Here is a 13,492-nt window from a genome sequence, read left to right as displayed (position 1 = left end):
AGAGAAGGGAGAAATCAGGATTGCACAGCCCACTGCTTATCACTTAACTGAGGTTAGGAGATTCCCCACTGCTACATCTGCTAGGTGAGATGCCCTTGGACAAGATACCTCAGTGGGCCCCTCATCTCTTCCCTACACTTTCTCTGGGCCAGTCTTCATCACTCTAATGGTCAGCAGTGGGCTCTGCTTAGGAGCGGCCCCTGGCAGATGCCTCACAATGCCAACCGAATACCAGCCCTGATGTCTACATTGCTCCTCTATTGTTTTTGTTCCAAAAGACTAACATGGCTACTGTTCTGGTTTAGTACAGTAGCCACCAATCAATACTGAATTATAAGATAAAAATTAATTATGATGAAACCTTTTTCTGTTTACACATTTCAGGTTGGGAGATTTTGCTTCAACATATTTTAGAACTGCTAACTCCAGCGTTACTTCCTAATGCACATCTATTATTCAGCTAGTTTTTTAAAAAATACTTGATTTTTATCAACATATACCTTTTGACTGTCATGCTCATAGGTAGAAAACCAGTGTTCCGCTGTTTTCATAAGATGGATGAACACTGCACTGAAGAGAAAACATTTTTTTGATTAATACTACAATTTTTGATATATACTACAACTGATAAGAATACAAAAAGAGGAAGAAAAGGAAGTTATTGAAACTTACTAGGCATCATGCTCCAGGTATTCAGGGTTCAAAAGAACTTTCATTTCCTCACTGTTTAGAATAAAAATATACATTTAAAAGTTTATTTCTGGTAGCTTTTTTAAAGCAAACTTAAAGAGGAACTGCACGTAAGTAAAACTAGCCTTTGTAATTAAAAAAAGTAACTCCACTGAAGACAAATGAAGTCCTTACTCTCTCTGAAGATCAAAAACAAATTAGCTGCCTTGTCTGCACTACAATGAAGTAACCATCTAATTATTCCAAATAACAAATTACTGGATGCCACAATGTATTATTTGAATATGCTTGATCCAGAATAATTGATCACTCCACAATCTATCACTGTTGGTTGAAAACAAAAAATATAGTTACTGGTCAAATACACAATATCAAAACAGTAATTTATTTTAATAGAATCTATTTTTAACACATTTTAGCAGCAATTAATCAGTGACAACACCTCAGCCATTTTCTTCTCTGGCTACAGCTCTAGAAGGAAAGAAGGGGGATAACATGCACAAAACATGGCTACTTTCTTCCTGCAAACATTGGCCAGGATTGAAAAGGCTCCTATGTGTGAATCACCACAGGTGCCCTGGGAATTCCCCATTCACCTACGTTTTGCAGTCCCTTGTGTGGCTCTTGAGTACTGATGGAGCCTCTAGAATAGCATGTGACACAGTAGGGGGTAGAAGAAAAGCTTACATCATGTGCATGTAGAAGTGCTTGCCTAAAGGACTGTTGGGATCTTGCCTATTATAAAGCATTTAAACGGATATGGGCCCTGATCCAGAGACTTCATGCAGTAGTAGTCTGTGTATTCTATGCTGCGTGTGAGGATCTTCCCCTCTCACATTGCAGAACAAATAGTTTTATTGTATCAGTAATGATCACGTTGGGAGTGTGGTGGCAAAAAGCATGTGCATGTGTCTGGACTTATTCTTTCCATTTCTAAGTAATGATTAGCAATATCAAAGCTAGTAGCACCAATCATTTATTTAGTAGTACTGGAGTCTTGCCCCATCCCTCATGTGCATAGGTTGCAGGGTCTTTGCCCCGCAGGATATGATCTAATTCAAAAGAAAAAATGAAACACCCATGCTGGATCAAAAATTTGGATAAAAAAGTGCAATGACATACAATTCCAATTATAAACAGTGCCCTTATTCTATCATATTGAGAATTTTTAAGAAAAATAATAAGAACATAAGAAAAGGCTGCTGGATCAGGCCAGTGGCCCATCTAGTCCAGCATCCTGTTCTCACAGTGGCCAACCAGATGCCCATGGGAAGCCTGTAAGCAGGCCCTGAGGGCAAGAGCAGTCTACCCTCCTGAAGTTTCCAGCAACTAGTATTTGGGAGCATACTACCTTCAGCTAAGGAGGCAGAGCACAGCCATCATAGCTAGTAGCCATTGATAGCCTTATCCTCCATGAAATTATCTCATCCTCTTGTAAAGCCATCCAATTTGGTGACCGTCACTGCCTGTTGTGGGAGCAAATTCTACAGTTTAACTATGCACTGTGTGAAGAAGTACTTGCTTTTGACTGTCCTGAATCTTCCAACATTCAGCTCTATCTGTCCACTTCCTTCATGCCATGCATAATTTTATACTCTTCTGTCATGTCACCTTTTACGCGTCTTTTCTCTAAACTAAAAAGCCTCAAATGTTGCAACCTTTCCTCATAGGGATGTCCTCCATCCCCTTGATCATTCTGGTTGCCCTGTTCTGAACCTTTTCTAACTCTACAATACCCTTTTTGAGGTGAGGGGACCAGAACTGTACACAGTATTCCAAATGAGGCCACACCAAAGATTTATACAATAGCAGTTTTGTTTTCAATACCTTTCCTAATGATCCCCATCATGGAATTTGCCCTTTTCACAGCCGCCACACACCCGGTCGACATCTTCATCAAGCTGTCATACTACAACCCCAAGGCCTGGAGGTAGTATGCCTTGTAATAACAGTTTCTGGGAGAGCACTGTTGCACCCAGGTCCTGTTTGTGGGCTTCCCAGGTTGGCCACTGAGAGAACCAAATGCTGGACTAGATGGGCTTTGGCCTGAACCACCAGAGCTCTTCTTATGTTCTTATTACTTTCTCTTCATCCACCAACAGAATTTCCTTCCTCAGTAATGCAAGTGAGTAGTGCAGGGGGCTAAAAGGTTTCAGGACCAGGTTAATACAATGTAGAAATATAAGATATCTACCTTGGTTGTGCAGCTTCGCTTGCATGTAGAAAGGCTTGGTGGTCACAGTGCAGAATGAAGACAATAGGTGCCAAGAGTTCATGCATACCCTACAATTTAAGGGGGGGAATCAAGATTTTATTTCATGTACCAAGGATTTTCCACATCTGTCACATTAAGCCAGAAAAAATTATCTTAACATAAAAATTATTACTATCCAATAGTTACTGTAAATTATAGTAACAACAACTGTTTACTCTCCTATAAAGTAGACAGGAAATTGAGTGGGGTTTTTTTTTTAATGGGAATAGAAATATGTTAATAGACCAGAATTTATCACTCAGTAGCAACATCAAAATCTATGTAAAGAATTACTTTATTTAAAAATTGAGCAGTTAGGGGCTTTCTCATAAAGACGTGCATAGAGGTCAACTAAGAAAAACAACCAATGTGGTTTCATAGTTTTCCAGAGTGGGAACATCAGTGATTGATGTCACGTATAGAACTATTTCCAGAATATGGGGTTAGAAGGAACCCAAAAGTTATATACAGTATCCCAATTCACTCAGCTAAGATGAGAAATCCATATGCACCAAGCACAGCATATTTGCTTATGTATACTGTCCAATAAATACAGGACCATGTAAAGAGGGGGTTGCAGCTTTACCAATGTAAATGTAAGACACATTTAGTAAAATGCACCTCTGTTAGACTGATCAGCTAGGTCTATCTGACAAATTCAGCCAAAAGATTTTTTCTTTTCTTCTATACATTCACCTCACATAATATCACAACATTGGTTAGGGCCATCTACAAAGCTCCAAAAGAAATTGACAAAATAAAAAGAAGAGGTATTGAGACTATCCTGTACAAATACATGTTAAATTTCCATTCTTTTTATACTAAACATTAGTAAATATTTTTAAAAGGCTTTTATTATCTTTTCCCAACCTTTCAGAGTGCCTTCTGCTTTTGGTTAAAGAAAAGGGCAGCATAGAAGTAGCTCAATTTCTTGCAACTTTAAACTGTCACTAGTTCACAATATTACATGTTCTTTTGAATACAAAAGAACAGTTTAAACGTTGCCTAATTTTTGCTCATGCCAGTAACTTGCAGACCCAGTCATAAAACAATGTTTTGAGGTCATATTGGAAAGAATGCTTACAAACAGATATGCTGAGAATGTAGGAGAAGAAAAAAATCAATAATGATTGGGCATCTAGCTCCTACCATCCCCCTGAGAATCCATGCATTGCTAATAAAACAAACCTTGACTCAGCAGAAGCTGATGGGCATTGTTCACTATTGGTTAGGGTCAAGCAACTATCAGGTACAATGGAAGACTTTCTGTTTTGATTAGTTTGGTTCAGTCAAAATCTTTCATCTTCTGAAGCAGTACAAATTCTTTATTAATTCTGGCATATTATATTTATTCCATTCAGCTACTATAAAGGAGATATCTAAATTGAGGTAGGGCCATGATATGAGTGTAACTGATCCTGCTGTTACTCATTTCTTTTATTATTATTATTTTTCTTTTATTAAATTTATATACCACCCGACTAGCAATAGCTCTCTGGGCGGTGAACATGGCAATACAATAACATAACAAATACAATAAATGACACAATATAGTACAAAAATAATGCAATCTAAAATCAATACAATAACATTTTTTAAAATTAAATCAATTTAAATTAAAATGCTTCAGAGAATAAGAAGGTTTTAACCTGGCGCCGAAAAGAAAGCAGAGTTGGCGCCAGGCACACTTCCTCGGGGAGACTATTCCATAGTTCGGGGGCCACCACTGAGAAGGCCCTAGATCTTGTCACCACCCTCCGGGCCTCCCTATGAGTTGGAACCCGGAGGAGGGCCTTCGTAGTAGAACGTAGTGTACGGGCCGGTTCATATCGGAAGAGGCGTTCCACAAGGTAACGTGGTCCCACACCGTATAAGGCTTTATAGGTTAATACCAACACTTTGAATCTGGCCCGGAAACGTATTGGCAGCCAGTGCAAGCGGGCCAGAACAGGTGTTATATGCTCGGACCGCTTGGTCCTTGTTAGCAGTCTGGCTGCCGCGTTTTGCACTAGCTGTAGCTTCTGAACTGTCTTCAGAGGTAGCCCTACGTATAGCGCATTGCAGTAATCCAAACGTGAGGTTACCAGAGCATGTACCACTGATGTAAGGTCCTCTTTACTCAAATAGCCACCGAGGCTACTTGAGCCTCAAGTGAGAGGGAAGAGTCTAAAAAGACTCCCAGACTACGAACCTGCCCCTTTAGGGGGAGTGTAACCCCGTCCAGGACAGGGTATATATCCACCATCCAATCAGAGAACCCATCCACCAACAGCATCTCAGTCTTGTCTGGATTGAGCTTCAGTTTGTTAACTCTCATCCAGTCCATTGTCACGGCCAGGCAACGGTTCAGCACATCGACAGGTGAACAGTCCCATAAATCTAGTTGCATGTGTTTAGTTCATGTGCAGAAAATTCTCTGGTACTGTGTCATGCTGTCCCTTGCCTGGTCTTGCAAGAACTACCCTTCTACCATAGAATCCAGCTGTAAGATACTAGGGTTTTCAAACTAGGAACACCAGCAGCAAGGGTCAAGCACTTTACTACTTGCATCAGTAGGACAGCTCTCAGGAGCTTCCATTTTTGATCTCTGCTGCACTAGAGTCACCCTATGGCTTTGCCATTCAACCTGACAGTAATCCTGAAGTTAGAAAGATAGTCTGGTTCAGTAACAGAAAAAAATGGAGAGTTCAACAATAATGTATTAAGAGACTAAGTGAAGGCACATGCAAAAGAAAGAAAGAACCATGTGGGTGGTGAGATTAGAATTTTAGCTTCTTCTATGGAACATTCCTGTGCAATAATTTGTTAAACTGAAAACTGTACACTCAAAACAAGCACATCTATGTTTTGAAAAAGGAGCTACAAGTCATATGTTGCAATGATACACCAGTTAGGTTCACATCTCATGAATTTAAATACAGTATGTAAATTTTTAGAATACAATGGCCGTAATGCACTTTTAAATCAAATCAAAAGCCATTCAATATAGAGTCATATTTCTTTGTGCAGTATACAGTGATATTTTCCAGAATATTATGAATCAGATTTTTTTGGTGGTGTTCTGATAGAAACTAGGCTAATTTGCACTGGAAAATTTTCAGTTTGCATGTGATTTTTTTTTTGGATGCCCTACAGTGCAATCTAACATGTTTTTAGAACATGTTATCTTACTTGTATTTAGTAAACAAAGCTAAAAACTTTGAAACTGGCAAACCTGCCTTATATTGTATTTGCAAATGGCATCCATTAATTGTTACTAACTTATGTAGCCTTTCTATGCAACCTGCCAGCCCCTCAATACACAACCCACTGATCCCATGCATGTTGACTCCCATTGGGTTCAGTGGTGCTTACTCCTAGGAAGTTCAGCCTAAGAAGTTTAAGGAACACATCTAATTAACATGAAAATCTTAACACAGATGGTTCTGATGATTTACAGAAGACATCAATTTAGGAACATTTCGATGCAATTCCATTCAAATCTGGATTTCCCTTGTGTATTCCACTGGACAGAAGGCTTGGCTTATTGGGAGAAGATAGGGAATAAGGAAGCAAGCAAACTCTCCTAGAGACAGTTCTTGCAGAGCAATTCTACACATGTTAAGTCAGTAGTAACTGTGCTCAACTGGAATTACCCTAAGAAAAATGTGCTTAGGATTGCAGCCTAAAATGTTCTGAAGGACTTCAAATTGGATGAATATTAAATAATATTTTGAATTAAATATACTTTCAAAAACTGTTGGGATGGTGAGCTGCTACATAAAAATGGTACTCTCATTGTTTTTGTTGCCAAATAATATTCTCACTAAATGGAAATAAAGTTAGCTTTGTGTAGTTTTCAAAGTTTGCAAGAAGTATGAACAACTTTTGGCAAAGAGCAGCAGTTAACTCCTTTCCTTCTGCTGGGTTGTGACATCTCTCAATCACTTTCCTCATTAAAATTACTGTTTGCAGCAAGTAAGATTTATAAGAGAGTAAGATGTGTTAAAAATAGTATTCTCTTCTCAGAGCTTGGAAAAGTTACTTTTTTGAACTACAACTCCCATTAGCCCAATCCAGTGGCCATGCTGGCTGGGACTGATGGGAGTTGTAGTTCAAAAAAGTAACTTTTCCAAGCTCTGTCTCTTCTACAGATAGGACAACCCAAACAGACAGCAGGCTGGCACTGTCACGGAACCTCCTCTCCCCACCAGATATCATACCCATCAATTAAAAACACTCTAAATCCCATCAAGGGCTAATTGCACCCCAGCTTTTCTCTTTAAAAACCAATAAGAACATCACCCATGCCATCTTCAACACACACCCCTTTTCTCTCTCAGCTGCTCAAGGGCATTTTCCCTTCTTTCAATCCAATGCAGTCATTGCACATTTTTCTTCTCCAAATTTCCTTCTGACAAGTCAGCCAACACTGATGATGGTGATGATGTTTTATTTATTTATTTATTTATTTAATTTGTCTCCCGCCATTCCTCCCAGCAGGAGCCCAGGGCGGCAAACAAGGCACTAAAAACACTTTAAAACATCATAAAAACAAATCTTAAAATACTTTAAGATAAAACAGTGTTAAAAACATTTTAAAAACTTTTTTAAAAGGGTTAAAAACATTATTAAAAAACATATTAAGCAATTCTGACACAGACAGCTCTCAACTTAAAAGGCTTGTTGAAAAAGAAAAGTCTTCAAAAGGCACCGAAAAGATAGCAGAGATGGCGCCTGCCTAATATTCAAAGGGAGGGAGTTCCACAGGGTAGGTGCTGCCACACTAAAGGTCCGTTTCCTATATTGTACAGAACGAACATCCTGATAAGATGGTATCTGCAGGAGGCCCTCACCTGCAGAGCGCAGAGCTCGACTGGGTATGTAAAGGATAAGATGGTCTTTCAGGTATCCTGGTCCTGAGCTGTATAGGGCTTTGTACTAGAACCTTGAACTTGGCCCGGTAGCAAATGGGCAGCCAGTGCAATTCTTTCAGTAGTGGGGTGACATGTTGGCGATACCCTGCTCTAGTGAGCAGTCTCACCGCCGCATTTTGCACCAGCTGCAGCTTCCGGACCAACCTCAAGGGCAGCCCCACATAGAGCGCATTGCAGTAATCCAGCCTGGAGGTTACCAGTGCGTGGACAACAGTGGTCAGGCTATCCCGGTCCAGAAACGGCCGCAGCTGTCTCACCAGCCAAAGCTGGTAAAAGGCACTCCTAGTCACTGAGGTGGCATTATATGCCTCAGTAAAAAATACCACATAGAATCATAGAGTTGGAAGGGGCCAATAAGGCCATAGAGTCCAACCCCCTGCTCAATGCAGGAATCCAAATCAAAGCATTCCCAACAGGTGGCTGTCCAGCTGCCTATTGAATGCCTCCAGTGCTGGAGAGCTCTCTACCTCCTTAGGTAATTGATTCCATTGGTGTATCGCTTTAACAGTTAGGAAGTTTTTCCTGATGTTCAGCCAAAATCTGGATTCCTGTAACTTGAGCCCATTATTCTATGTCCTGTACTCTGAAACGATCAAGAAGAGATCCTGGCCCTCCTCTATGTTCTTTCAAGTACTTAAAGAATGCTCAGTCTTCTCTTCTCAAGGCTACACATTCTCAGTTCTTTCAGTCTCTCCTCATAGGGCATTGTTTCCAGTCCCCTTATCATCCTTGTCGCCCTCCTCTGAACCTGTTCCAGTTTGTCTGCATCCTTCTTAAAGGACTGTGTCCAGAAGTGGACACAGAACTCAAGATGAGGCCTAACCAGTGCCGAATAGAGGGGAACTAAATGCTTCATGCAATTTGGAAACGATACTGTACTTCTGTTAATGCAGCCTAAAATAGCATTTGCCTTTTTTTTGCAGCCACATCACACTGTTGGCTCATATTCAGCTTGTGATCAACAACAAGCATGTAGTATTGTTAAGCCAAGGATTCCCCATCTTATAACTGTGCATTTGGATTTTTTATCCAAGGTGTAGAACGTGCACTTATCCCTATTAAATTTCATTCTGTTGTTTTCTGCCCAATGTCCCAGCCTATCAAGATCCCTTTGAATTTTGTTCCTGTCTTCCAGGGTGTTAGCTATCCCTCCCAATTTTGTATCATCTACAAATTTGATAAGCATACGTTGTACCTCCTTACCAAAGCCATTAATAAAAATGTTGACGAACACTGGGCCCAGGACGGAGCCCTGCACTACCCCGCTCATTAACTTCCCCCAGTTTGAGAAGGAACTACTGATAAGCACTCTGAGTATGATTCTGTAGCCAACTGTGGATCAACCTGACAGTTGTTCCATCCAGACTACATTTAGCTAGCTTGCTAATCATAATATCATGGAGCACTTTGTCAAAAGCATTCCTGAAGTCAAGATATATTATGTCTAGAGTATTCCCACAGTCTACAAGGGAGGTTACCCAATCAAAAGATAAGTCTGGCAGGATTTATTTTTGATAAAGCCATGTTTTCAAGGTGCTTACAGACTGACCGCTTTATAATCTGCTCCAGAATTTTCCCAGGGATTGATATCAGGCTGACTTGTCTGTAGCCCCCAAGTTCCTTCTTTTTGCCCATTTAAAAATAGGGACATTAGCCCTCCTCCAGTCATTCAGCTCTTCACCCATCCTCCACGATTTCACAAAGATAATAGCCAGTGGTTCTGAGAGTTCTTCAGCCAGTTCCTTCAATACTCTAGAATGCAATTCAAGTGGCTTTCCATTGGACCAGGCAGCTGCTATGGGTGGCAAATGATGGAAGGAAGATGGCCGAACAGCTTGGAGCTACTGCTCTGGGGCAACTCATCAAAGGGGAGACAAAGGGACACATAGTGGAGAACAGCAGCTGCATGGTTACCAGTTGTGGGCACCAAGTTCTACAATATCGCATTTTAATCTTGCATTTTATTGTTTTAACTTTGTAAAACCCAGAAGACAATGTTATTGGGAGGCTTATACAAATGCCATAAGGAACTAAATACACAAATACTTCATTCAGGATTATATTAACCATTTGTGCTAGTGGCCACTGGAGTCCAAGAGCCATGTCCAAAGTGAGATGTCTTTCTGTAATGCAAACTGTGCTGTGAAAGGAGGGAATAGTATCATAAAAAAGTAGAGTTGGAAGGGGCCTATAAGGCCATCAAGAGGGGAACTAATACTTCATGTGATTTGGAAACTATACTTCTGTTAATGCAGCCTAATATACCATCTGCCTTTTTTGCAGCCACATCACACTGTTGGCTCATATTCAGCTTGTGATCAATGATAATTCCAAGATCCTTCTCACATGTTGTATTGCTGAGTGAAGTATCCCCCATCTTTTTCCTAAGTGTAGAACTTTGCATTTATCCCTGTTGAATTTCATTCTGTTGTTTTCAGCCCAATGCTCCAGCCTATCAAGGTCCCTTTGAATTTTGTTTCTGTCTTCCACGGTATTAGCTATGCCCCTCAATTTTGTATCATCTGCAAATTTGATAAGCATGCCCAGTACCTCTTCATCCAAGTCGTTAATAAAAATGTTGAAGAGCACTGGGCCCAGGACCAAGCCCTCTGGTAACCCACTAGTTACTTCCGCCCAGTTTGAGAAGGAACCATGGATAAGCACTCTTTGAGTACGACTCTAGAGCCAACTGTGGATCCACCTGATAGTTGTTCCATCCAGCCCACATTTAGCTATCTTGCTAATCAGAATATCATGGGGCACTTTGTCAGAAGCTTTGCTGAAGTCGAGATATATTATGTCCACATCATTCCCACAGTCTACAAGGGAGGTTACCCGATCAAAAAACGAGATAAGTTTGTGGAGAGGTTATATCATTCCCACTGTTTATTGAGCATGCATTGTGATTTGTTTGTATCATGTCTTCTCTTCTTCCAGGCATTTTAGGATATATACTTAAATTGTTTTTTTTAAGTGTTTTTTTTAAAGTGTTTTTAAATTTGTATATTTGTTGTTAATGTTTTTAATTGTTGCAAACCGCCCAGAGAGCTTCGGCTATGGGGCGGTATACAAATGTAATAAACAATAATAATAATAAGATTAGTTTGGCAGGATTTGTTCTTCATAAATCCATGTTGGCTCCTAGTAATCACTGCATTGTTTTCAAGGTGCTTACAGATTGATTGTTTTATAATCTTCTCCAGAGTTTTTCCAGGGATTGATGTTAGGCTGAATGGTCTGTAGTTCCCTGGTTCCTCCTTTTTGCTCTTTTTGAAGATAGGGACAACATTAGCACTCCTCCAGTCAACTGGCACTTCACCAGTCCTCCATGATTTCTCAAAGACAATAGACAACGGTTCTGAGAGTTCTTCAGCCAGTTCCTTCAATACTCTAGGATGCAGTTTATCAGGCCCTGCCAATTTGAACTTGTTCAAAGTGATTAGGTATTCCTTGGCAGTTTGTCTATCAATCTCAAGCTCCAATCCTGCCCCTTCTACTTCATGTTTCCCGGGAGGGTCATAGACCCTTTTTTGGAAGAAGACTGAGCCAAAGTAGGAATTGAGCACTTCTGCCTTTTCTTTGTCATCTGTTATCATTTTGCCATCCTCGTTGAGTAACTGTGCCACCATTTCTTTTCTCTGTCTTTTACTATGGACGTACCTGAAAAAAGCTTTTTTGTTGCTTTTAGTATCTCTCACTAACCTCAGCTCATTCCCAGCTTTAGCCTTCCTGACGCCATCCCTGCAATTCCATGATACCTGCCTGTACTCTTCCTTTGTGGCCTGGCCTTCTTTCCACATCCTATATGTGTCCTGTTTTGTTTTCAGGTCATCTCTAAGGGCATACACAATAATAGTCAGAAAATCTTGGGATACCAAGAAAAGGGCATAAAAGTTAACACCCTGACATTGAGCATCATTGGTAACTGTGTAAAAATGCAGAGTAGTAGGCAGGGATGTTGCTCTGTTAGGCTTTTTGCAGAATACAGGCACAAGATAGTAGTGCATATGCTTGCAAATGAACATAAACAGGCATCCCATAGGCCCGATGCCATCAGGATGAGACATCTTGAACGCAGAGGATTCCTTGAGGCAGTGGCATTAAGATATTACTAGAGTGAATTAAGATGGTCAACTTACCTAGCAGAATAATTAAGGAAGATGAGGTCAAAGTAGGAAGTGAAGTTGAAATGAAAAAAGTAAACAAATATAACAAGTAACTTCACTGTGAAGCAATTCAGCACCACTCAATAAATCCTTGCTATTGCAGTTAATATCAAGTACAGTTATTAATTTATTAAGCACAGCCACAGAAATATTTAGTGTTTTATCCAGTCCCTTTAGCCCTAGAACAACCATCTTTTACAATTACCACAATGTGGAAATGACACTCTTCAAACAGAGGTGAAAAAGTTTTCTTTGTTAACAGCCTGTAGGCTCAGAAAATTGAACCTGTTCTTTTATCTGCCGATGTTCATTTAGCCCACCAAGCAGTCTTTATTAAAGCAGAGGCACAAGGCAGTCAAAGTTCATTAATACCATTTATATAATCTCTGCAGTTTCAATTAACTCAGCAAGACATTCTACAACATGATAACAATCTCATTAATTCAATAAAACCCCATAACTATTAACAATATGGTCTATGTTAAACGGGGTGTCACCTAGAACAAAATAATAGCTTTAACAGCTTGTGAGGAAACTCAAAGTTTTTTTAAAAAAACCAGTTGATTTGACTAAAGACTCAATTCTTATGCAGTAAGGTATTATCTTTTGTAAATAATCTATAATATTTTCAGCACAAGGAGAGGATAGTTAAGCTGTACAAAAGAAGGAAATATTGCTTGCTTGTTAATATACTGAAAGAGCAATTCTTGTACCAATCTATCCTTCAACAGAAATGGAACACATTCCTGAAAATAAGCAGTCTGGGTTCATCTCTATAAGAAATACCACATATCAAAGCTCTTCAAGATAATTTTCAATTATGTCAAGTGAATAGTGGACTGGATCAAATATGCCTGCCTGCTTCAGATAATATTTACACAGATTATATTTCACCTAATTCTTTCCTTATGCTTCACCAAGTTATAATGTTCTAAGTATAGCATCTTTTAATATACTCAGCCAATGCTTCCTATGATTGGATAGCAGAGTAAAACCAGGCTGGATTCGTTGCTTGACCTCACAGATAAAGTTTGCACAGGAGGTTATTGCATGGGAGAACCAGTGTGGTGTAATGTTTAGTACACTGGGCTAGGACCTAGGAGACCATGGTTCAAATCCCCACTCAGACACAAAGCTCAGAGGGTGACCTTTGGCCAGACATTCTCAGCATAACCTCCCTCACAGGATGAAATGAGAAGGGGGAGAACCATATATACTACCTTGAGCTACTTGGAGGAAAGGTGGGATATAAATGTAATAATAAAATTGCTATAATGGAATGCAATAAATAAAAAAAACTATCATGGCATTGCATTTTAACTGTATTTTTTCATTTTATGTATGATTTAGCCATGTTTTGGTGCCACTTCAGAGGCACTTGGGCCTTGGCCGGGTTGGGCTGAGATAGCCCCAGACTGCAATGGGTTGAGTACGGTGGAACAGACTGATCTGTAGAGGGCGGGGTG

At 39.9% G+C, this 13,492-nt stretch overlaps 1 protein-coding gene across 6 annotated transcripts in view; it reads right to left on the bottom strand.

Annotated features, from left to right (window-relative positions):
* The window catches only part of TBC1D5 (TBC1 domain family member 5), a 741,088-nt gene that overhangs the window by 143,900 nt on the left and 583,696 nt on the right, over positions 1-13,492 (bottom strand). For all 6 annotated transcript variants that reach the window (XM_061587418.1, XM_061587420.1, XM_061587415.1 and 3 more), the window contains 3 exons: positions 2,885-2,973; positions 673-723; positions 501-570 (listed from right to left, as the gene is read on the bottom strand). In XM_061587418.1, the coding sequence (XP_061443402.1) occupies positions 501-570; positions 673-723; positions 2,885-2,973 (210 nt within the window). The remainder of the gene's footprint in view (positions 1-500; positions 571-672; positions 724-2,884; positions 2,974-13,492) is intronic.

Source organism: Rhineura floridana, chromosome 10, assembly GCF_030035675.1.
Source record: "Rhineura floridana isolate rRhiFlo1 chromosome 10, rRhiFlo1.hap2, whole genome shotgun sequence".
Taxonomy (NCBI): domain Eukaryota; kingdom Metazoa; phylum Chordata; class Lepidosauria; order Squamata; family Rhineuridae; genus Rhineura; species Rhineura floridana.
The sequence above is the reverse complement of the archived record's forward strand: the minus strand, read 5'-3'. Positions and strand labels throughout refer to the sequence as shown.